We start from the raw sequence: 26,295 nt of genomic DNA on the forward strand, positions 1-26,295 counted from the left end.
TGTTTAATGCATCTTCTCTTGTAAGAGCTGTGTGAATGCAGAACTGTGAAAGCGAAGGTTATAATGACTGTGGAAACTGTACTATTATGACATTTGTGGACATAGCAGCAAAATAATAATTATTGTAAGTGTAGTATTTGGAAGGATTCTAAGGATAATTGTTTGCATTGCTTCATTTCCAAAGACTGATTTTCCAGTTTCCATAAGAAGGAAGTTGTAGGAGAGAGACCATGAACTATTCTTCAACTGCTAAAATCGGGCAATTATCAATGCTGAACTTGGTATTAGGAAATGTGGATAGGGAAACAACAATTTCTGAGTATTGGGGGTATCTCTCTGTCTTTCAGCAGAGATAGGGAGAAAGAGGTGTCCTGGGAAAATATGGTGCTGGGAGATGTCTCCCAGAGCACAGTGCAGATACCCACTCCAGCTGGTTTTGAAATTTTCCTTCTCCTTGGTTGCCTTCCCTTCCTGAGTTCTTTCTTGCACCTTACTCCACATTTCCCCTGATCTGGAGTTCTTCACTCTTCTTCCTTTCTAATGCAGTTTACAAACTCAGGTTGAAGTCTGATGATTATAATCTGGAATTTTGAGAGTAAATTGTTCTGACTGCAGGGGCAGTGTTACCTTGCCTACTCTGCTTTGTCATGCCTTTCCCCTCTGCAGGTACAATTCCAAAATGCCATAAAATAATCCATGTTCAGTATCTACTGTTCTGTTCCTTTTCCTGGAGTAGTATTCTATTAGTCTTCATCCAAACCAGCTCTGTGAAGTACCTGAGCACATGGCTGAATTTATGCCAGAATTTAAACATGCTTGGGTTACACTGGACCTCGACTGGGTGAAATTCCATCCCATAGCTGGCTGGGGGCAGAGCACCCAGACCAAAACAAACTGCTGGTGGACTACCAGGAGGGGCAGGACAGGGAGGATGGAGCTGCAACCAGGAAGAAAGGACAGATGGAACATGGAGAGTTCCCACTCTTTTTGCGCTGTTTTTGGTGTTGGCAAGCTCTAGCAGTTACGGAAGTTGGGATGAGAATGGAAAATAGATTAATACCCTGGACTGTTAAAATAATGATACACCTGATTGTATCTGCCATGTCTGTTAATCATCACAGGGTGATGAATTTATTTAATTCCTTTTTAAGCATTTAACTCTTACCTTGAGCAAAAGTGGCATTCTAGTCCTTTCTGTCCTTACAATGTGCTGACCTTCTGCTTCTGACAGCTCCATTTTCCAGCTCTGTATCAGATTTCTTGGATTCCTTGGGAGTGGTGCCACATCCTTCTGAGCACCTTAAAAGCAAGTTCTCTCATATGCTGGACTCACTTCATTTTCCTTGCTCTTCTTCAAAAGACATGGGCATCGTGTGATAAATGCAAGCAGCAAGAGTAGCATTCCTTCCAAAATTAGGCTGCATCCAGAGGGGAAGAGACATTGTGCCTCCAAACATCAAAGAGAGTTTAAGATGCAAGTAGTAGAACAGAGAGTAAACAGATGTGATGTGGATTTTTTCGCCCAGAGTTTAGTTTTGGGAGGCCTGGGGAGAGTGAGTTGACGTCTTTCAAGACTGAATTTAAAGAAAATGCTGTTTTCTCTCGATGCCTGTCTAAGTTGTTTGTTGGGAGCCATGAAGATTTTAAGCTCAGTCTTGGAGCTTGCTTTGTTCTAAATGATCACCTAGGAGGCTTGTTTCAGATTTCCATATTAAGAGTCAGCAGAACTGCTAACTGGAGCATTTCTTCTGCACACTTGCACAGTAATGTTCTTTTAACATGGTATCATGGTTTTTTGAGGCTCTTTTTGGAAGATAGTTAACTAGAACAGTATCACCTATTTACCTAAGGTGAGGCCTGCAGCTGGTTCTCTGAGAAACAGATAATTTTTTTAACCCCCACAAGTTTCCTATTGGAATGAGGATTATTTGCCCTCCAGTAGATGTTCTTATCTGTATTTTTTTCACTCCCTGGCCATTGAAAAGTAATTCAAAACCTTTGATTAAATGAGGAGGTAGTAGGTTGTTTCCTTTGACGTATGGAAGCTATTTGTCAGGAATTATTTTTATATATTTAGCAAACTACTTTTTCATTCCCTTTGTATTTCTACACGGAGAGAATTCTGAAGTTTACTGGAAAGAATGAAGATAGATAAGATTCTTCTCTTTTTTTCAAGCAGACCTTCTTATATACTGTTCTTTGGAGAAAGGCAACCAAATTGCATTCCTTCAGGAGCAATTCAGACCAGTGAGAGTCCTTATATTCACTTTGAATTGGAATTTTAGACTAATTAAGTGAAATAATTTGATGCACCTTAAAACTGAAATATTTTTAACACATCTGTGGATCTTTGGCTGCATCTATGTCTCTTAAGTTTGTAAACCTTGGCCCAAAGCATAGATTTGAAAACTTGGGAGTCAACCAAATCTTCCCACAAAGAACCCCCACCGAAGATGCACCAAAGGACCACCTTAGGTATACTTTACATGGATGGTAGAAAGTTTGATATTATGTCAGTGTTTAATTGAACTATGGCTCAGTCTTTGGAAATGTTACCTGTGTAAGCTGTTTGCAGGTCAAAATCACAGTGTGAGGTATTGGACAGTCTATTTTACTAATCACATTTTATGCCTGCTTGCTGTTGCAGATATTTCCAAGGAATAGCAACTACTTGTTGTTGTTCAACAACTGTGACTCTTTTGCTCAGTAGATAACCTAGGTTTTTATGGCAGAGAATGTAGATGATGGAAGGAATTTTGAAGTAGAAGTTACTATGCACACCTGCCTGTGGGCACTGAACAAAATCTGATCGTTGTAATGAATAAACATGCAAGTCTAAAGCTGGTTTTGCTTCATTTCAGTCACGCAATTTTAAAAATTGCATAATCTGTTCTAGAAATTCCCTGCAGCCCAGCACACTTGGAAGTCTCCCTTCCTGTGTGGAGTAACAAAAAAAAAAAAACCACAAAAAACCCAAACAAACTTGTTTTATTCTTTTTCTTCTCACACCCAAATTTTTTTGGTGATAATTGGGGGGTTTTCATGTCTTCTGAGCAGTTCAGGAAAAGATTGCAAAAATGTAGGAAAATAAGCAGGTTTTAGTTACATGAGAGTAAGAGAAGAAGCAGAAGCAAGCCCAGGCAGTTACCTTATCTAATGAGACCTCTGAACAAACTTTTACAGAAATGTAGAGGAGTCCTTTCTGGAAAGAGTAAAACTGTGGCCCATAACTGCTGTATATAGATGGGATTTCTGTTTACATCGAGTGTTATTTTACCTGTCTTTTAGGGAAGGTGCCTTTTATATGAACCTTGCTGTTGGCACTTTCTGAACTTGAAGTTAGTCTTCAGCTGTCGGAGGGTGCATGCAAAATGGAAACACAGTTTAATCATAGCAGCAAGCACCCATTTGGTTCTCAAACTGAGTAGAGAGTGATGGGATAGAAAAACACAGGTCATAGAATTGTTTAGGTTGGAGAAGACCTTTAAGGTCATCAAGCCCAACTGTTAATGCTGCCAAGTCCCCCATTAAACCATGTCCCTAAGTGCCACATCTGCACATCTTTTAAATATCTTCAGGGTACCCAAATAGATGATGGAAGCTAAAGACAATATGATGTTGATTTTGTTCAGCTGACAAATGCTCTATTACCGAAGCCTCGACTCTGCTTCCCACCTCATTTTTGCTAAAAAAAATGCAATTCTTGTTACTCTCAGAGTGTTTTTTTTACTATATAATGTTGAGAGAATAGCAGGAAAGTTGGAGTGTTAATTCTTATTCCACTTACTAGAAGGAGTAATTAATATTTTTCAATATCTCTCTTTCTCCAGGCACGCAAACAAACGGCCTGGACTTTCAAAAGCAGCCTGTGCCTGTCGGAGGAGCAATCTCTACAGCCCAGGCCCAGGCCTTCCTTGGGCACCTTCATCAGGTAAGAAAAGAGACATTTCAAACAGAGGAGACTGAGCTGCCCTGGTGTGTTCCATGTTCTCTCTTTCTGTGAATGATGGGGAGTCATTTATTAGAACATAAATATGGGTATATCACCTGGTTAACGAGCGTGGATGAGATAAAGTCCAATTTGTGGCACTCACTTCATTGCATTAGGCTGCAGAACGTGTCAAGATAGGGTGAGATCTCTCTGGGAGAATTACAAATCACATTTCTGGGGACTTGAGAATGCCTAAATGTTGTGGTGTGGTTTTGAGTAGGTTTTTTGTTTGTTTGCTTTGTTGTTGTTGTTTTACCCTTAATAGCGATACCACTTTGAAAGGCAAGAAAAAAATTTAAATTTTTTAGGAAAGGATTGTATTGGCCCAATGGCTGCCAAGGTTCCAAAACTGTCACTAGTTAAAAACACTCTTAGAGATTGACTAGAAAGAAAATTGATTGTACTTACTAAGCATATATGGCTTGTGAGGTTTTCTTCTTTTACAGAAAAGTTATTTCAGTGAACTGTTTGTCAGATGATATTCAGACTTCTGATACTATCCCTCTGTTCTGCTGCTGCTGTGTTTAGGGAATCAAAGCTGAACTTCAGATACAGGCTGAAGCAAAATGGGGCATCCCTAGGTGAAGAGAAGTATAAGGGGCATTTTTTTGTAGTTTTTTTATCTGTTCACACTTGATGTATGAAAACAAATGTCCTAATTTCTTTCCCTTCCTCTGCACCAAGTTAAACTTTAAAATACTGTACCTAATTGGATGACCTTGAATGTTTGAGGTCTGAGGTTGCACAGTTATTGTGGTATAATTGAAGTATTGAAGCTTTTATGCCCTCTTTTAAGAGCTCTGAACTGCCGTTTTATTGTATGGAACATTCCACACGTCTTGTCACATAATTGCAATTTTCCTAGCAGATTGGTTTATATAGGACTAAGGGAGTGCCACTGTTTGAATTTGCTGAACCAATAGGCTGTTGTAGGCTGCCTTTATGTGGAGAGAAGCTGACTAGTTTTTATGGCTTGCCAGTGTGTGTTTAACATGGAGACAGATACAGCTGTTCTGCAGAATTCCGTGTGTTTGTTTTAGTCTTCGTTTTGTTATATAGATTGACCCAGAACAGTAATTGGGTTTTGCACAGCGCTTTATCCTGCTTTGGAAATGTATTTATTTGTCAGGATCTTTATAACTTCATGTTTGATAAAGTGTGATTCATTTCTTGAAACTGGTTCAAAGGAAAATCTCAGGTATTCTTTTATTGACCTGCAGGTGTGTGGGAATCTATTGTCAAACTGTCCTCTGCTAGTGAGGCTGCTGTTAGTAGGATGTTATTCAACCTTAACACACAGTGCTTTGCTCTAGAGTAATGCAAAATACTGAGCTGTAGGCAGCATTCAGGTACAGTTTAATTTCTAATTTGGAAATGTTGGGTGTGTGGTGAAAGGGATGTCCAAATTGCATTCACAGAGATTTTCAGGAATGTGCTGGCTGTACCTGAGCAATCAATATGTATTTGTAGTCTTTTATGTGGTGTTTGTGTAATGTTGAAGTATTATTTTGAGTATATCGTTTGGCTAGCAGGGTGGTGTTATTTAGGCTATTCTCTGCTGTTAATCCATGGTAAAAGCACAGATTACATCGACTGTGTCAAACTGTATTTTGCTTCTGATGAGGAGGGGCTTTTCTGGAGCATTTGCTTTGATGTAGATTATGCTTAGTATGTCTAGTACCTTCATCTAAAGCAGTAGGAAATATTTCCAAGGTGACTCTTCCAAGGTTTCCTGTTCAAATTATTCAGTTATTAATTTCGTGTACTGCAGTTTTTCCTGTGCCTGAAAATATGTGGACTTTTCTTTTCTTTGTGGGGACCATACAGAGGTCCTCCATCTAGAGGCAAGAGTGCTACATTTTGCTTTGCTTTATTGTATTCTTACATGTCACCTGGTTTTCAAATGAGCAGTGGTTTTCAAACATGTCCAGAGATGGAATTCTCTTCAGGCTGTTACTCTGACCTTTGAAAGGGTTGGTAATTAATTACGGAGCATTCCTTCTTTGTAACTAGGGGTGCTGGTAGAAACAAGGCGAGACTGATTCAAATGGGTTTCAGTAAATGAAAATACAGTATTTTTTGTACAGAACAACTCCTCATTAGAGATAAAAAAGCACTCCAAAAATCTCACCTTCTGAATCATCCATTTTTCCTTGCTGCTCACCCACAAGACCACCTTTGGGCCTGTTAATTACAAACATCAAATTCAAGTTTGAAGTATACCTGAATCAATACAGCCTTTGTAAAGTGTCTCCAGTGCTCTGTGTTGAGATCTTCTTTTCAGTGGCTGAGGGCTGCAAATACTTGAATGGGTTAATTTGAGGGAGAGTGGTTATGCTCTGGGTTCTGTGCTGTGCACGTGCTTGCTCGTATCAGAAAGCTGATGAGTGCAGTGTTGGGGTGACCCATTCTGAAATGGGAGTAGGATGACAATGAGTAGAGAGCTTAATGCCTTGCCCTGGAGCCTGGATTTTTCCAGCAGGAATAGGACTAGTTGGTCTGTCCACATCAATATGCTCTGTTTCAACTCCATCCATGTATCTACATCCTTAGGCAGGGATACTTTTATTAAGAGGTAGATAAACAACACTGTGAAAGAGTCTTCACACATCTGTTTCAGCCTGGAGTACAGCCCCTATTCCACTGATTCAGGTGTTAGAGGGGCTCTGTTCATGGGGGAGTTTTTTTTTGAATGCGGGTGGGGAGATTGTTCTTTTTACATTATTAGTTTTCTGTGGATTCTACATTATTTCATTTCCATTTTTGCACTGTTGTAGGTCCAGCTCGCTGGAACAAGTTTACAGGCTGCTGCTCAGTCCTTAAATGTACAGGTAAAGACAGTTAACCTTCTGCTGCTCGTCCTTCTCTCACCCCAAACAGCATCAGTAGAGATAGTTCTTAACCTATGATACATTACTCAGATTTTTCAGTCTGACTGGCTTTGCAAGTGATAGGTATGAAGGAATAACACTTCTACAACTGTAAATCAGGTTCAGGATTTGTAGGTATTCAGGCTCTGGAGTTGTTTAAAACATGGAGTGACCATAACTTAATGCTGAATTTTAGTCAGGTGTGGTATCATGCCCAGGAATATTTCGTGTTCTTCTGTTTATTAACTTGCTTTAAACACGTAGTGAGTATTACTTTGCAATTTGTCCTTACTTCTGGTAACTGAATATAGGAATATAACCTAGCATTGACTGTATAATGTGGCTAGTTCAGACTGCTTGTGTAAATAACACACAGTGATCTCAAAGTCAGAGTGATTGTTGTTTAATAATGTACGTGAGACAACAAAGCTTTCAAACTTCCCTATGATGCTGAACACTTCAGTTTATCTGTTAACATCCTACTTCCTCTCTGAACTATATTAAGGGGCAAGGGATGCAGTTTTATTGAAAACTGGTTTCAGCATTGCATGTTATTAAAGAATGTAGGTAGTGCATTACATGAATTGCAATAGAATGTGGAGCCACTTATACATAATAACAATTTGGAAAGAAGAGGAGGTATAGTGACCTTCCTTTCTAAGAGGAAGGAGGCAGAAAATTGCCTTGGTTGCCATGGTAAACTTCCATCCCTGAGAGAGATGTTGGCAAACAGGCTGTATCTCCAGTGCAGAATGTTTACAGTCCTGTGCTGTAATTATCGCTCAATGACTGGCAGAATTAATCAGAGCCTTTATGTTAATTAGCCTGCTCTGCAGTCCCCAAAACAGGTGGTGGAAAATATGCAAATCTATGCAGAATTGTAATGTTCTGCATAACCAGTTTTAATTATCATAAAACTCTCTCCCCCTCTTCATGCACTTGCATTTCCTCCCTCATGTCTTCACAATTTCTTCTTTTTAAAAAAACAAACCACAAAAATAAATCAAATTAAACTTGAATCTTTTAAAATACAGCAGTATTCAATTAAATAAATGCATTGAGTATTTAAAAGCACTGTATATATTATATATCTTGCTGTAGGTAGAGAAGCCTGTGAGGATTTTTCAAAAAGGTTCTGTATAAGCCAACAGTATGATGACTTAGAGGTACAGGATGGAGATAGAGAAAATGGAAACACAATCCCCTTTCCCTCGTTCCACTGTTCAGGATTTTAGGCAATGAATAATTTTAACAGCCTTCTCTTTCTTCATGGTGAAAGGTAGCGTCAGCTTCAGTTGCATGGTGTAAAATGAAGTAAGACCTGCAAATAATGTCAGAGTTACAGGAGACCAGAGAGTCTCTTTGTTTTGTTTAAGCTGCATTACCTACAGACGTGTTTCAGCAATCGTAGCTGACATGGTGGGCACACAGAGCCATTGCTTAAACACACTCTTAAAATAAACCCAAGGGCTTTTCGTATGCAGATGAAAGATTTTTATTGTGCAGTGTTGAGATAGCAGCGTCATACATTAACATCTGTTTTACACTATAAAGAGTTGTATTTTTTTTTGACTAGTCTAAATCTAATGAAGAATCTGGGGACTCTCAGCAGCCAAGCCAGCCTTCCCAGCAGCCTTCAGTGCAGGCGGCCATACCCCAGACCCAGCTCATGCTGGCCGGAGGACAGATCACCGGGGTAAGAGTTACCCAGGGATGCTGCAGTCCCACTCAGGTGTCACTGCAACTTCCTTTAACGTAGGAGGAACTTCAGTGGAAGTAGCAACAGAAAATATTTTCCTAGAAAAATAAGCAGACTGTAATATCTGGGGTTTGTCGCTAAGTATTTGCTTCCGAACAACAGCAACGAAGAATTCTTTCTCTCTGTTCTCGGTATCCCTTCTGACCCTGCAATGAAATTAAAACCTGTTGTTTTACAACAGTTAGAGATGAGACACTCACTGATGTGATAAAGAGGAATTTTTATTTTTTTTCAAGATTAAAATGAGGCATGGGAGAACAAGACTGAATCTTTTAGCTGGGTGAAGAAGAAAAATTATCAGAATTGTTAATTTCTCCTCTTCTCAAACACATTTCTTTTTAAGTAACTCTTAGTATTTTCCTTAAGCCTGTTGAACCCTTTTTTTTTAACCTACTGATTTTGAGGGGTTTTTAATTGCAAAGCTTTGGGAGTATATATGGGATAATTGTTTTTTTAGGCTTTCTGGTGTTTCTGAATTGTTATAAAGGCTTTCAGTCATTTCAAAAAAGAGCAAGTTTGTGAATGGGCTGGTTAAAGAATTTGCTTCCACATAATCAGCTTTGCAGCATAAGAGTTTGTGTGATAATAAGCTTAGGGCAGTTGCTCCAACAATATATTTATGATTTGAAGTGTTAGGTTAGATCATCCCTGCACTTACATGAAATGACTTCTTAATCTCAGGCTCAATTGTTAAATCTTCTCCTATGTTACTATGCAAATAAACATCCTATTTAGTTTTCAGATAAGCACTGAAAGTTTTAAAAGTGAGACTGTTTCAGTGTGTTGTTAAAACCTGGCATATTTTATTATTTTTTGTATTCTCAGAAAATACTGGTTTGTTTTAATGCATGATTGTCTGCTGTAGTGAAACATTCAAAACTCCAGGCCTATGCAGATACGGGTTGTAGTAAATATGGGCATCAAGATTCATTTACATGTAAAGGAGAGACTGCTGCCACCTGTTCCACAGAGATAATGTGTGTTTGGGAAAGGGAAGGGATGTAAAGTTGCCAACTCTATTCTATTAAAATAAAAAAAAAAAAAAAGCAGATGGGGAGACTTGGAGAGAAACAAATGGAGCTCATGTTCTTTACTTATATCTTAGGGCATAATGGAAATGATGGAATATGGCAGGGATTCATGCTAATGTGAAGCAGCTGGGGCGTTATCAGTTTGTTCAGTAGCCATAGCCAGCATTCCTGCTTCACATTCATCTGGCTAATCACTTGCTGTTCTGCTGGGTGTAAATTTCCTTTCAAATCCTGGCAATACTGATTCTTTTCTTTTGCTTGCTACTTAATTGCTTTTTCCCTGAAACTCCTGGTAGAGTTGTGAGGAAAACTTAGGAGCAGAGTTAGGTTCTGTAGGTTCCAATAAGTGCAAATGGTGGTGGTGGTGGTGCAGTTTGGTTTGTGTCAGGCTTGTGGTAGGTTGGTTCCCACACTGTATCAAGTAGCCAGCTGTCCTTCCTTAAGGCCAGAGCCCTTGGCCAGTTAGTGGAATAGCCCTAGGATTGCCTGGTTAACATAACTAGTACCGAGCTATCTAATGACTTTGTAGCTGAAGTGGCTCTTCCCATTATTAATGGCTGTGTTTTCTAATTGTTTATAGCTCACGTTGACGCCAGCCCAGCAACAGTTATTGCTCCAACAGGCGCAGGCCCAGTTGCTGGCGGCTGCAGTGCAGCACTCAGCCAGTCAGCAGCACAGCGCTGCTGGTGCCACCATCTCGGCCTCTGCTGCGACGCCGATGACGCAGATCCCTCTATCTCAGCCAATACAGATTGCACAGGTGAGCCTTGAGGCTTGAGAGGGTGGAAAACAAAAGAGGTTTTTGACTGATTGCACCATTCGAATAAAATCCGTTGTTCCTCGCTCAGTGAGTTGCTAGAGTCCTCGAGTGTTGTCAGTCTTTCCTCGTGCATCCTTGGATGATGAGGTTGAAGTTTGATAGTCTTAGCAAGGAATGTGTGCCAGCTGCTCCTCAGTTCCACTGGGCTTCTGAGTTTGTACCAGAGTCAGAGTAGATGCTGTGTTTTCTGAATTTTCCTCCTTGTAGTTAGCGTGAGAAAGGAGAAAAAAGGTATGGAAAGATGCCCACAGAAGTTGCACTTGTTGAGACCTGCATGGATGGCTGTGTATCAAAAAGGATGCTTGTCAGACCCAAATGGTGCTTGTTAGAAGCAAAATGATAGAGCTGAAGAGCGGCAGTTTGACTTGACCCCTTTGTGTGCTGTTTTGGCTTGGTGGTTAATGCTGTGTGTTCCAAGACAAAGAATGGCCACTCCGCTGTGTCTGGAGAAAAACTTGGAGAATGAGTCAGGTGTTGGAATCTGCCCAGTCTCACGGTGTGGTGCTAAAGTCAGTTCTGAAGAACTGCTCTCTGTGGATGTTCTGCTTACTAGAAGCAGTAAGGAACCTCTTGGGTCTTCCAGGAGTGGCTTAATTCAATGTGGAGATTGCAGTGGCACCAACTCTGTGCTTAGTGTATGTAGTGTGGAAAATCCTTAGACCTGTGGACGAGGATAATCAAGTGTGCAGCTTAGACACCTTGAGTACTATGAGTAGGTGATTGTCTTGCTCATGCTGGGGTCCATCTTTCCATAGATTAAAGCTCTTGGTACATAATATCAGTGTTCTTAGTCTAGCTGTGCAAAGTGTGTGGGGTAGATAATCTTCAAAGTCACTGCTTCATAGAGTCAGCAAGTTCTTTAGGACTCTGATGCTTTCTGTTCAGGCTATTTTCTCTTTCATTCAACTGGGATGAAATGTCTAAAAAGTGAACATAAGGTCTGATTAAGGACAAGAATGGAAATGTTGCAATTGTCTGTGAAGTCCAATGGTGAAATGTTCAATCCTTTACTCTGCTGGTCCACTAGCTGAATAACAACAGTCTGGCTGTGCTATCAGGTTTTCATTAGCTGAAGTGACAAACTTTTGTGGTGTTGGTCTAGAAGTTCTGACCTCTCTGGCTGTCCTTAGAGAGGCCAGAGTGGTGCCATCCTGTTTTTAAAAGGCTAGTGCTGATGTTGCTGTGTTGATGAGATTCCTCCCACTGAAGCTCTTGTTGCACTGTGAGAAGTCACATCACCAAATAACACCTTTTTTAGCAAAAAAAAAAAAAAAATATCACTGGCATGATGTAGAGATGACTGAAGGATGTAGCATTCAAGGAAACTTGTAATTCTCAAGATCATATCTTAATTTTGTTAAGACTGTCTGTAGGCAATAATAGAGACAGATTTCAAGAAGAGAATGGGGGATGTCCATGTCAAGGAAGTTGCTGGTTATAGCCTCTGACATCTTTCCATTCACCTGTCACAGAGTACCCATTTGATGGGATTTGAGTCTTTTTAACATATATGTAAGCAATCCACAGGTGTGTGCCTCTCCTCTTCCAGGTGTTGCAGCTTAAGATAGTACAGTCTGCTTTACTGAAGTGTGGTGGCCTAAAATTTCCTATTGTACCTTGAACTGTCTGGCCTTAGGTTTGTCGAATAGGCCACCAAAGCACTGGATACCAGTGGTGATGCATGTGAGATGTTTCTAATCCTGCTCTCCCACCTCAGTGCAAAGCTCTGAAAATGTGTGAAGCATTTACAATTATTAGATTTTTACTGGCTTTTTCTCCAGAACATAGAAAATCTTCAGAGAAGTGTTTGAGGGGAGTTGAAAAGACCAAGCATGTGCTATCAAACAAGAGTTTCTGAAGGCAGCATTGTCTGATTTGTGCACATGAGTGAGCTAAAGGCTCTCTGAAAAATAGCATGTGATCTTGTAGTTGCCATGTGCAGAACAAATTAAAGTTGTACTTGTTTTCTGACGTTTTTTAATTACTTAAATGCTTGACTTTACAATTAATGTCTTTTAGGATAGATTATTTTGATACATAAATGAGCTTGGTTGAATCTTGTTAACTGCTCCTTATGATGAAAGTGCAGGGCATAAATTGTGCAGGTGTTGGATATAATTTGAGGTACTTATGGAAAACATCTACCATCTAGGTTCATAGGTAGATAGCACCATGCTTTTTGATCCATCTTGGCAAGGATTTGTAAGCAGTGCTCAGCTTTGTTTGTGTTGCTATTGTAAATATATAGCTGATTATACAAATAGCTGAATGTTTGTTTTAATTGATGGGTTTTGAATAATTGATTAACTGGCAGGTCTCTGCAGCAGGAGGATTACCATATTTATTTTAATTAACTAATTGCAAAAGCATGACTTCTTTAATGTGCACTGCAGTTCATGTAAGGTGTCTGCTGCAGCAGCCTGGTGAGGAGCTCATGCTGCTCCTGATTTGACACTAAACAGTTGTGTATCAACTTTTGGGGTTCTTTATAAACTTCCTTGTTTTCAGGATCTATGCTCTGTATTTATAATGATGTAAATCTCAAAATGAGTCAGATGCTTAAGTTTGTGCTGAAGCTGTAATTGGAAATAATGGCATTGAATTTAGAAATTTAGATGATTTTTTTTTAAACAAAAAATCTTCCTCACAGCAAGACATAGCACTTGACAGATTATTCTGCTGAGGTAGGATTTGGATTGTTTTGATCTTTCTAAATTGCTAGGCAGCATGAGAAGACATGCATGTCTCCCTGAAAGTCTTTCCATCTCTTTCCGTGTGCTTGTGCTAGCATACAGATTTTAACACTGAGGAAAAAAAGATCAGTACAGGAAAACAGTGTCAGGTTTGTTTGTGTGTTTGCTATTGGGAGATTTATTGTAATGGTATAATTAACTAAATAATAAAACTTTCCCAAGGTGGAAATAAAGTTGGATTTCAAATGCATTTGAGGGGCTGGTAGGGCTATTTAGGAGTGATTAGCCTTGGAGGTATCATTTTCATTTTGCGTTGCAGAATTATATTTCTGTATTTAAACAAGACTTAGCCAACATACCATTTACCAAGGCAGATGCACAGAATAAGATTGCTTATATCAGTTCTCCCTGAGGCCTCAATTTAAAAACAGTTTTCTCATATTAAAGTGTAAGAGCCTGATGATAAGAGCTGTCATGTCTTGGCTGGGTAGCCAGTGTTATGAATACTATAGTCTTAAACAAAAAGCTCTCCTCCTTTGATCTTACAGATACACTGCCACTGTTTCTTTGTATTCTTTCTTGCATGTAACTCCATCTCCTGTGGGGGTGCTTCAAATCATCTGAGATCTCCTTGGTCATCTGGGGTGATTTCATTTGTTTGCTTTTGATTGGGAGAGGTCCTTAACCTATCTCTTTTTCCATTGATACTTTTTTTTCCCACAGTGTCTTCCCAACTCTTCCTTTTGTGTTTGGGTTTTTTTTTTTCCTCTTATCTACCTCTATTTTCATCCTGCAGCCTCTCTTGATTTCCCTTCCTTCTGCCCAGTGTTCACAACCTCAGTCAGCTTGCCCAGCTCTTTCCATTTCTGTTTTCAATTCTGCATCCAGTCCTCGCATCCATTCCAGTATGAGCCCCCTCTGAGCTGGAGGGTCAGTACAATCTGCAGGGGCAACCAGCTGAGCACTGAAAATCAGTGAATAATTGAGTGGAGATCCATGTTGTGTTGAGCTCAAGAAGTAAGAGGTTTTGGTTGCGGTTCTGACCGATGTGATATTAGGATAAGAAGTCATAAAAAACATAGAGTTCCAGGATAGAATTGGAGTAATTATTGCTCTCTTTCAGGAAGGAACTTTGCCTTGATTTCATAGGAATGCTTGCATTATTTCTGCAATTTTCTGAAAGCAAACAATACCATTGACTTTAAAACCGCTTTTTTGCTCGTGGGCACTTTTTAAAATTTTACAGTTCTCTTACAAAATGGAAGTTTCCATTTCTTGAAGACCATTGCTTGATCAATCCATCTGGTGTCTGTCTACCATATTATTACACTGCATGCTTTTGACTTAACAGGGCTAAGTAGCCCAAGTGATTGATGACCAGTGTCTGTGTAATGCAGGTTAAGCAGTCGTTTTCTTATAAAGCCTGTCTATGCTCTCATAAATCAGTGGACTCCCTGTTTTTTCCCCTCCCTGGTCTTCCTTTCTGACGTTCCCCACCCCTCATATCCAGAAGGAGATTGTTACAAGTTTCAAGTTATAGTTTTAACAGATTTAAAATAATGTAAGGTCACAGATAACAGCATTGTGTAAGAAAGAAGTTCTCCTTGTCAGTCTGTCTTGACTTCCCATCTCCAAATCCACTGCTGGCAGTGAATGGCCTGTCCAGTCCTCTGGCTGAGCAGATTGTGGGAGTGCTCAGTAACCTGCAGCAGCCCAAGGAGCAGCTCTTTGTTGCTCTGGTTCTCTTGAACTCAGGTGTGTTTGGGGCTGTGTGAAGGTGAGCAGCTCCAAGCAGCCACACCGGGCACTGCTGCACCTGAACACGGTTTCTCTGCAAACAGGGACCTGAACGACTTCCCTGAAACAGAGCTTTGGGGGAGTCTTCTTGTCTGCTTGGTTTGGTTTGTGTAATGGGAGGTTGCAAGTGTGGGAATTTTCTCATTCGGGCTTTTTTTCCACCTGTTTGGTGAGTATTTTGAAATAGATTCTTCCTGGAAAGATGGAAAAATCCAATAAGTGTGTTTAGAGAGTTTTCATGGATTACCACTGTTCTGTTGGCTGACTTCACAGTGTGTTTTTTAAACTTCAGTTGCTCTTGCTATTGTGCTGTTTGGAGATGAAAGATAAAAGGCTATTTAGGGGGAACAATATTTTTAAGCAGTTCTCTGTGTTTTCATTCTCCAGCTAAATGTCAAGTTGAAGCATTTTTCTTGAAAACTGAGTTTCTCAGAGATTAACATTTTACATTGAGACTTGTCATTTAATTATAGAAAATTAATAGTCCTGAATGGTTTAAATACGCAAAAGTAGGGTTCTATAATAATGCAGTGTTTTGGATTATTCCTTTTAACCTTTCATTATAGTCATATCTATTAAGCTGTAATTTGTTTCAGAACAAATGAAATATATTTACTAATTGAGTTAGCTACTTTCTGAAATTTGAACTGAAGAACCAGAGTGCTAACAAGGAATCTGTAATATTTTGTTTTTCTGTTGTTGATTCAAATGGTAATTGCAGACTGTTGTTACAAAAAAAAAAAAATAGCTCCTAGCTAATATGCTTGATTTGTAGGAGAATTCCATCCTCAAAAAATAAGTTTGAGAGATCTTTGTGCTGATAAGTTTAATGTATTTGAAAACTCCTGAATTTGTGGGGGAAGGGAGATTGATTTGTGTGTTTATTTTGTTTTTAAAGCAGAACAGTTCTGGATATACTTTGCTGGGTTATTTAGTAAATAACTTTGGTTTTAAGAATGAAAGTGAAATTCAAATTGCCATTCTAAAGGATATACAGTAGCAGGACTTCTACTGTGTTTGACATCCACTTTTATCTCTAAATGTTAGAGTGAACCTAGTTGATAGGATCATTGCTGACTTACATGTCTAACACACTGCTCTTTCTTTTCTTTTTTCTTTTTTTCTTTTTCTTTTCTTTTTTCTTTTCTTTTTTTTTGTCTTCTCTTTTTTTTTTTTTTTGGTCTTCTCTTTTTTTCTTTTTTTTGTTCTTTTTTTTTTTTTTTTCTTTTTTTTTCTTTTTTTTTTTCCCCTTCACGTTTCCTTAAGGATTTGCAGCACTTGCAGCAGCTTCAGCAGCAGAATCTCAACCTGCAACAGTTTGTGTTGGTGCATCCAACAACCAACTTGCAGCCAGCACAGTTCATCATCTCACAAACGCCGCAGGGGCAGCAGGGTAAGTGCTCCTTGCCACAAAAGCAGATCATACATAGCATTTTTTTAGGGGAGAAAGTGAAACTCAGGTGGTTCATATCAATGCCCAGCCCTCTCCCAGGCAGTGGCTCCCAGCAAGCTTTTCCCCCCTAGGTTTATAGCCTGAGTATGAGACCACATGGTGTGGAATATCCCTTTGGCCAGTTTGGGTCAGCTGTCATGGCTCTGTCCCCCACCAGCTTCTTGTGCCTCCCAGCCTGCTTGCTGGTAGGATGTGTGAGAAGCTGAAAATTCCTCCTTGACTCTAAACAGTGCTTGGCAATAACTAAAACATCAATGTGGAATCAACATTGTTCTCATCCAAAATCCAAGTCACAGCACTGTACCAGCAATTAAGAAAATTATCTCAGTCAAATGCAGGACAGACTGGAAAAAGAATACAAAATCAAAAATCCTTGTGGGAGTTTGGAAAAGTACTTAAGCCTAAAGAGGGTACAATGAATTTTGTCATAAACTGAACTAATAATTAACACCTTGGGAAACGAGCTAGAATGCTGGATTTGTGTACCAGCTCTTACAATAATATTTTGGCAATGCACTGGGTATGGCTTCCATGCCAAAGACAGACAGGGCAGTGGTAAGTGGTGCTGTGTCAGAGCAGTTAAGTTGTTGTACAGTAGCTTTGTTCTGAGAACTGATGTGTTCAGGCTGCAATGCATCACGGTGCTGATTGCACCCCATTTGTTGATGCCCACGGAAAACTGCATTTAGCCATGGCTTCTTATGCTGATATACTCCAATGGCCTTTTTTCCCTTCTTTCTCTTCTACATGAACTCTACTCAGTTGTTCAGGTCTGGTAATCCAAAGATTCTTGCTCAGAAGGCAAATCCTGTTATGCTTGAAGAGTCCTGCAGAGCCTGGCTGTCCTATAAAGCAGCTCTTTGCACCTCATTTTTTTCTGTTCCTTTCAATTTTTTCATGCATCATTCCTTCTTACATACTATGACTTGGATAGAACTTGCTTTCCATTATGCTGAAGGGCTCTTACTGTCTGAATGCTCTCACATTTGAATAAAGGGTTAGTCAAAATTACCTTCCTTTTAATAGGACTTGATTTAGGAGAGATTTTATACCAGCACTGGAAGAAAATGGATGAAAGGCTTATTCATGAATGCATTTAGTGATGTACTGCTTTCTTAAAATGAAGCAGAACTTGTAAACTTAACATACTGTACTAGAAGAAATCAAACCACTGAAATTTAGCTCAAGAATTCTTCAAAGTAGGTGCTTGGTTGGGTTTTTTTTAAATAAATTCTTTTAAGAAAAGAGCAAGTACAAAAGCATTGTTTTGAAAAACTCATTGGTATTGATGTCTACCTACATTTTTCAGCTAAATTCTTCTTGTTTTCTGAAATACCTTTGAAGATGCTTTACAAAAAGGAAAACTAAGAGAAGCAAATTGTATTCATCCCTCAAAATCAGTTGTTTGCATTATAGAAGTGAAGGCTTTCTTGTTTGCTTAAAATCTTCCGAAGTAGAATAAGTACTAGATGAGATTTTCATAGTACCTTTTCCAGAGGCCATCCCTGAAAAATCATTTCTTCACTGCAATTTAAGACCTGCATATTGCTGTCATCAGTGACGCAGTGTAGGTAGAGACATCATGTTTTACTGGTAATGGGCAGCCTGGACAACTGAAGAGCTCAAAAATGTAGGAAGATTTATATGCTGAATTCTGACCATAGGCCATTAGCGTGTGACAACCTTCCAAACTGAAATACTTAAATAGATCTCATTTTCTTTATGAGCACTCAATGATAAAGCAACACTTATGTCATAATACCCCTTATATCACTTTTTGATATGTTTTTTTTTTTGCAGTGTTTCATGGTTATTGTTAGAAGATCTCAAATAGTACATAATTATTTATGAGAAAGATTGAGAAAGTGTGTATTTTCATTTTGTTATTTGCTGTTGCATCTGACTTTTCCATGTTGTTCATGTCCTATTGCTCCATTAGTCAACTTCATAAAATAATAAATATTCTAAAAAAAACTAGCATAGAGTTTTCTTCAAAACCAATCAATTGAATTCTTTTTTTTTTTTTTTTTTTTTTTTATTCTTCATTGGTACTGCATGGAGATTTATATATGTACACATTTAATAATGAACATAAAAATTCAGATTTGTGTATAGATTATGTATTCTGGAAGAAATTTCTTGCTTTACAGACTACACTACATATTTTGTGTATATTTACATGTTCTATATTCTATTTATAATATATAATATAATATTATAATATTAATAAATATAATAGAAAATATATTAATACATATATATTATATATAAATAAATATAAGTATATTAATAAATATAATAAATATAAATGTAAATAATATATAATACATGTTATATATTATATTTACATATATTTTGTGCATATTTACATGTAGTCATGTAAATGAGAAACACTGTTTTTAAAGGAGAAGAGCTTTGAGAGAAATATGTGAAGAATAGTGTATCTAAACTGGATTGTAAAAGTTGTAAACATTCGGTGAAAAAAAATGTTTTACTTGAAGGCATACAGAGAAATGCAGTCATCAGCAATTGTATTTAGATTCTTGAAGGGGTTGAACATCATGAGCTGAGATCCAACTTTTGAAAAAAAACTAGGAAATTCAATACCTAAAATATTAATCAATAATCAGGATGTAATTCTACTATCTTTCTTCAACACACACATTATAGCTCCCAGCAGCAGATAGGAAATTTTCCCCATAAATCCATTGTCGTATGTCTAATGTAGTCGCCTTCCTTTTCCACACAATTTCTGGCTATTTAGAGGCTTATATGAAACAAATTCTTAAGTTCCCATTTTTCATGGCTGATAATTGATAACATCATAACTGAAAGAATTGTTTCAAGCCTCAGCAGATATGGAGAAGATTGAATGGAAATAGAAATTTGGAACATTTTCTTATTCAGCACAACTGTTGTTCATATTAAAGTCACCAGCAGGAATGTAGCACCTTGTAATACCTTTATATCTCTTGTATCTGTTCTTATATCTAATAGAGCTGTCTCTAAAATAATCAATTTAACATCCCTTACTATAATTAGAGCTGTTTCTTAAAAATATTACCCTCATCAGGTGACTGTTCACCTTTTTACTCGTGAGATATTGCTAATACAAATCGTATCAGTAAAAATCTGAATGGAGGGGGAAATGGTGCTGTGTTTAATATAAATTAATCTTGCAAACAGGAGTTGTTGAGATCTAAGCAAAGACTGTATCACAGTGAGATTTAGAAATAGTACTTAGAAAGAAAATATCCAGAAAGGAAAATGTGGAAGACAAGCTACTAATTAACTATAAACATTGAAACTGGATCTACCTAGTCTCAAGTTATTGCTATTTATTATTAAAGACTGCCTTTATGATTTTTTTTTTTTTATTGTAAAGTTGCCTGGGCCAAATCCTATCCTGTTTTCTTCTTTCATATGTGTTATACAGACTTTGAGACCTTACTCATGTGGAAGTCCTTGTAATGGCTTTGTCTAACTTCCAGTGAGAGGATGAACAGCTTTGGCAGAGATAAAGCAGTCAAGTTCTTACATGAAAAAATTCACTCTTTTGAGAGATCAGTTTGGAATGAATTATGCATTATGCTTCTGGGCCAACTTTTAAAAAATTATGCTGAAAAAGTCAGTGCTTGAATGTTTGTTTTATCTTTTGTTTAATTTTAGATAGAACTGAACCCCATATCAGTCCTAAGGGACTCTTGGCTGGCAGGAAGAGTTTTTTGACTTGGACCATTATTCACGCTACTCTTAAACATTACAGGAAAAATCCTGAATGACAATAGATCTATTTATTATAACTATAAAAAAATACTCAAAACTATCATACTTCTGCATAGATCCTTATCTGCCTCCATGCAGTCATTCTTTTAGAGTGCCACATAGGTGATTTGTGTGCCATATTTAATGCAATAATACCACTAGACTCTTAAAACCCAGGGCAGAGGGTTAGGAATATGACCTCTGTAAAGTATACAAGTACAATAGCAGCTTTTGTAGGTTCCAAAAAGTCATGTGGGTTGGAAGGGATCTCTAGAGACCAGGTAGAATTGTTCAAAGCAGGTCCAATTACAGCAGCTATTCATTGCCTCAGCCAGTTGAATTGAACATGTCCAAGAATGGGGTTTCTGCAACATTCTCAAGTACCTGCCCCAAAAGTTGATTGCTATAATGTTAAAAAATAAAAATTTGTTTTCCTATATCTAGTTGGAGTTTTCCATGTTCTGATATCCATTGCATCTCATTACAGTGTACTCTTGAGCAGAGTCCATTTCTGTCTGAAGAAAGCAGTAGGGTCTCACCTTCTCATCAGACTGAAAAAAAAAAAGCTCACCTGTTCCATCCTGTTAGCCACCCTGGTGGGCCTTGGATGTACAAAATCCAGGATGCCCTTGTGCCTTGTGCTGGGAAGGCCAAGGCTGACAGCAGGACTCCAGCTGTGGAGTGAAGGGGGAGAAGCTCAACCCTTGACCTGCTGGCTGCACTCCTGTGAGTACAGCCCAGGATGTGGTTGGCTGTCTTGAAAGGACACACAGCCAGTTCATGTTCATCAGATTGTCCTCCAGGAACCCCTGTGGGATTGCATTCCAGCCAGCCAGTGCCCACCCTGTATTGCTGCACAGGGTTATTCCAGCCCCCATACAGAACATTGTATTTTCCTGCATCAGTCTTCATGAGGTTTCATTTGTCCAGCTGATCTAGACTCTGGCTTCTGGCCTGTTGACCACTTCCCTATCTTTGGTATTGTCCACAGACCTGCTGAGAATATATTTTGTCCCATCAGCCTTCTTGGTAATGAAGATGTTAAGCACTATTGGTGCCAGTATGAGTTTTTAAGGAAACAGAAGTGTTTGAAATGCCAGGATCTCAGCGGGTGCCGAGAAGGAGAAGCTTAGACTGGTTCAAGTCATGCCTTAAAAGAGAACAACTGCAGCTGCCCACCCACGAGAGCCAAGGAGTGCCCAAAGTGTGTGCATGGCAACTGCCTGAAAAGGCTGTGATCAGGGGGAGAGACACATTTCCAAAATGATCCAGCTGCTTTCCCCATCCCCTTCAGTCAGCTGCAGGTTGAATTGACTTGTTCTGTCTCCAGTTTCTGCCTGTGACACCTTGTGTCAGCACCTCTTACACAGGATAAAATTACGTAAAAACAGAGTAGATTAAACATGTTCAGATTATTTTATACTGCTAATTCCATTATAATTACTTCAGACCATGTGAGTGAGAATAAAATTAGGAAGAGTGTAGTCATCTTGTGCTCTTTAGCAAAATTGCTAATGCCAGAAAAGCATCCTCTGGGATTTCTCTGGGGACAGAAAGTCACAAAAGGCCAGTCCTAATTACTCTGATTGCAGTCATAAGACAAGTCAGTAACTTGTAATCGATGGTGTTACCAGTGGACTAGAACTCAAATGTCATCACTGTCAGCTGCCTGCTTTTTATTTGTTTGTTTACAGCCACTCTGTAGTCTCAGTGTGATGGGTTTGCCCCTTTCTCTTTCAAGCTGTCAGTTTAAAATTCACTATCACTGAATTAAGGTAAAAAACTCTGCACTTAGAGTGACTGTTTACTAATTAATATTTGTATTTGGGCAGCTAAAATCATCTTTCAAGTGAACAAATATTTGCATTGTAAAAAGTAATGTGTAGCTGTAGTAGGTGGCTGTCTTGGAAGTTCCTTGAGCAGCTCTGTTCCCTCACTGTGTTTTTTCAAAAACACAGCTGGAACACATTGATTATGTGGTGCAAAGTAAATTTACATCGTTGTCTGTGCTGTGCTATTATATTACATAAGCAGCTGTCTGTATTCTGTAGGTCCTGAGCATCTCAATAGCAACACATTCTGCTTAAAATACATATTCAGCTCTTCATTAAACAAAAATCAAGTATTGCTGTCAGATGATAATTTTTCTATGCTTGTGTGTCCCTTACTGAGGATACATTTTCTCCTTCTTAACCATAGTTAATCCCTCTTTCCATGTCTCTTTTGGCCTTAAACAGGCATAAAACATCCAGTTCCTCATGCAGTGTTTATCAAGTCCTAAATTCTGTTTCCCCTGCCTTTATTCTGCTAAGAGGTAGATCAGGCAGCTGATGATGTTGAATTTAAGTGGTACATAGTTGATGGTGGCATAGCAGTCCATCCATCTGTTGTTCCCCCCGGGTTTTAGGGACTAGGTATATTGAAGTGTAAGTTTAATTAGTTGGGTTCTTAATTATTATAGTGGAAATTGATAGTTGTAGCCAGGAGGTACCTAAAAAATAACAGTTAACATTTTTTCACATTAAAATTGAGGGATTTGACTAACTGTTAGGTATATTTTTGTCAAGATCCTGTCCTTTAAAAATAGATATGTTTTTGCATTAGAAATTAAATAAAATTGATAGTTTTTGGTTAATTTAGAGATGCAGGCATGTAACTCAATTTCCTCAGAGATTTAATAAACTGTACAAATAGTGGACTGTAAGGGAAATTATTTCTAGATTGACAGCATGTTAGACATATTGATTCTATCAGTTGTAACTGTTCTTTGATGTTGTCACCTTTTCATATATTAGGTGTAGTGTTTGTTCTATTTGTTAAAATTGAGCAGTGTTCCGTATCTTACCTAAACTTTAATTCGAATTACTTTTCCAAAAGATTTCTACTTTATTTGACCCAGGAGGGATCTAGGTCTTGTTGTGTCTTCTGGTGTGGTCTGCTTAAGTCTGCCAGAAAGTTTCCTTCTTGTTAGGCAGCTGGCATAGGGTGATCGAGGAGTGAAATTTGTGGTTTTGCTTAGGATTTTGAATTTGATCTCATTAGTGCTTGGTATTTTTATATGGCTCCGCAATTCTTGGTCAGCTCTTGGTTACCAGAAGAGGTGTATCCACACTGTGCGTGCTGACAGTAAATGATTCCTGCACGTGGAACTGGGATGATCTAGATCACTACCAACTCTTTCTGCAGAGGACACTTACACACACTTCTCCCTCTTACCCTTCCATCACCACTTACACCTCAGGGAAATGCAAGGGGATTTTGGGCTGAAAACTCCAAAGTCTGAACATATCTATGCAAGGCTGAAACAAAAGCTCACATTTCAATTTTTTTTTTAACTTTCCATCATTTGGCAAGAGCTTTGTTTTGCCTCATTTCATGTTTTAGTGGTTTTGAATGACAAACCAAACACTCACTTTTCTCTCTCCAGGTCTCCTGCAAGCGCAGAATCTCTTAACGCAACTACCTCAGCAAAGCCAAGCCAACCTCCTGCAGTCTCAGCCAAGCATCACCCTTGCCTCGCAGGTCAGGCTTTTTCCTACACTTCATGACTTGCTTTGAGGGGATTTAAACTATGGCAAGGGAATGGACTTTGTATTAGTTACCTGAATAGATGTTGTAGCTGTAACAGTGAATTTGTCTTTCTAGATAGTTGAGGTTTGTAGCTCCCACCCCAATGTGCTTTTTTCCAGGCTTTAACAGTCTAAAGTAGGTTTTTAGCTGGAAATTTTCATGATTGATACCTTGAGTTAATGGCACCAGAACATCGTTTGGTTTCCTGTAAGATTTTCTTGAAAATTCAGAGGAGCAAGGTATGAGCTCCCTCAAAAGCTCCAAAAGGGGTTCACTGACAAGCCTCTTTCTGAAGATGCAGTGGTAATCTATCTTTATTTTAATGTAGTTATTTTGTAATCACTGCTAAGTCATTGCCAGTCTTACTAGTTAGCATCTGTGAAACTGAAGAGATTGTTAGAAATGAAATATTTGAATATTCTAATAGATGTGTATTAAAATACTAGAGCTCTGTGATTAAGTTTTCAGACTATAAGAAAAGCAATTTTAAGGTTGCATGTGCCTGCAAATTCAGTTGTGCTTGGCTCTGGGTTTTACTGTGCAGTTTAGTTTCATGGCTGCATGCTGTTTGTCAAATACCATGTAATATCACACAGTATCTTCCTGCCACCTTGGTTATATACAAGAATTTTCTAGTCTGCAATAAGGTGCCTGAGTCTATCAGAGTCTTAGAAAACTACATTTTCTATTATACCACCTCTAGTATTTTTCATGCACCATGTGGAAAATGGAATTTGTCTCACCTCTAGTTCATACCTCAGCTAGCAGCGTGATTCCACACTAAAGATTATTCTTGGTTTTTTAAAAAAAATATTAAAACCACTAAGAAAGAGTAAATTATGTAAAGTGGGTGAAATCAGTAAGGACATATTGCAGTAATTACCCACTATGATTAATGTAAATTAAAAGATAGTAAAAACCTTTAAGTGTGACACATGTATCTGCAATCCTAGAAAGACCATATATGATTACATTATTTCTCAAGTAATGGAATTATAGATCTTGACCTCCCTCTACCATCTGCTGTACACTGCAAAACACTACACTAACCCAGGAGGAAAACAAGATAAGGAGTTATGTAAAGACTGAGCTATATGTAGGCCATTTCTTTTAGAAGAGCCTTTTCTGAACCTTTGCATAGACTTTGCATAATACTCTAGTGCTGCCTGGACTTGAGGCTGTTCTTGTTTGCCCTGAAGGAGTCCAGAGTTTCAGAACTGGGCATAGGACACAGAGGCATGAAATCACCTTTACTGAAGAGCCCCAGCTAAACTCACTAGAATTTAACTGGAGCAGATGATTTGTCTCTGAATCTCACCTGATCATGGCATGTAAGGAGGTAGAGCTATGCACTCAAAACACGTTTCCAGTGTTCTTGTTGCACATAAAGCCTGAAGTGTTGTGCAATATCAGATCTAAATAGATTTTGTTCACCTGTGAACATTTTCCAGGATGATAATTTTTTCAGATATTTATTGTAGTTGCATCGCAAAATGCTTTAGTATGGCAAAGTTCAGGAATAGTGAACCTTCCACAGACTTCCTAGAAAATTAACCTTTATGTAGAAGAAAAGTGTGACCTAAAATGAATCATTTTCTGCAGATTGCTTTTGCTTAATTTCTTGTGTCACCAGTATGCTCATTTTATTGTTGCAACTGTCGACGGAAGGGTCAGAGGTAAATCTAGTCTTTCCTTCCTGAACAGTTGAGTCAGTCACAAGAGATGGCATTGGAGGAAATTTGCTATGTTTGCTGCATCTGTATGTGCTCACTCTTCCAGGATTAAATAGGAGATCTGAATCTTTTGGGCTGATGACAATCTGCCACCTCACGAGACCAGTAGATTCAATTTTAATTTTTTTCAAAAGGAATGAATGCCAAGGTGTCTATAAGTGATAGAAGTATATCAAGTAGAGTGTGCTCAGCCTTTCTTTGAGCAGCTTCTGCAGCAAGCAAAAGTTGTTGGTTACCATTGAACATCTCTTACTTTTCTTTAACTGGTTATGACAGAACCGTTAAAAGCCTGTCATACTATTGTAGTTTTCTGGATTGTGTTTGCTTGTTCTGGAGAGAAATGTTAATAAATTGGAGGAACCTGCAGATTTCAGGAAATGTCCAATCCACTGACCTCTCTCACAAGAACACCACATACCTTTTAGGAATTTAATTTCTGTTGATTATCCTCTTAAGCCTGATTTTCATCCCTTCCTTGCTGTCTCAATAGCCAGCAACCCCAACACGCACAATAGCAGCGACCCCCATTCAGCCACTTCCACAGAGCCAGTCAACACCAAAGCGAATCGACACTCCCAGCTTGGAGGAGCCCAGTGACCTTGAGGAGCTTGAGCAGTTTGCCAAGACTTTCAAACAAAGACGGATCAAACTTGGATTCACTCAGGTGAGACTGCGTACCTTAGTGCCTGCCAGTGTGGAACCTGAGGTCTCATCTTTCAAGTCTGGGGGGAGACTACAATTCCATCATTTCCTAGGAGAACCTGCTTAAATAGGGTTATGCTCTGGCCTTTATGTGGGGGATTTCTAAGAAAT

The 26,295-nt window shown here is 38.7% G+C and overlaps 1 protein-coding gene across 8 annotated transcripts in view; it reads left to right on the forward strand.

Moving 5' to 3' along the window:
- POU2F1 (POU class 2 homeobox 1) overlaps positions 1-26,295 on the forward strand; it is a 113,469-nt gene that overhangs the window by 62,963 nt on the left and 24,211 nt on the right. For 3 of the 8 annotated variants that reach the window (XM_053969860.1, XM_053969859.1, XM_053969857.1), the window contains exons 3-9: positions 3,831-3,931; positions 6,769-6,822; positions 8,438-8,557; positions 10,232-10,411; positions 16,228-16,354; positions 23,607-23,701; positions 25,973-26,146. In XM_053969860.1, coding sequence (XP_053825835.1) covers positions 3,831-3,931; positions 6,769-6,822; positions 8,438-8,557; positions 10,232-10,411; positions 16,228-16,354; positions 23,607-23,701; positions 25,973-26,146 — 851 coding nt within the window. The remainder of the gene's footprint in view (positions 1-3,830; positions 3,932-6,768; positions 6,823-8,437; positions 8,558-10,231; positions 10,412-16,227; positions 16,355-23,606; positions 23,702-25,972; positions 26,147-26,295) is intronic. The other 5 variants (XM_053969858.1, XM_053969861.1, XM_053969862.1 and 2 more) reach the window with 5 other exon arrangements.

This window comes from Vidua macroura, chromosome 2 (genome assembly GCF_024509145.1).
Source record: "Vidua macroura isolate BioBank_ID:100142 chromosome 2, ASM2450914v1, whole genome shotgun sequence".
NCBI lineage: Eukaryota > Metazoa > Chordata > Aves > Passeriformes > Viduidae > Vidua > Vidua macroura.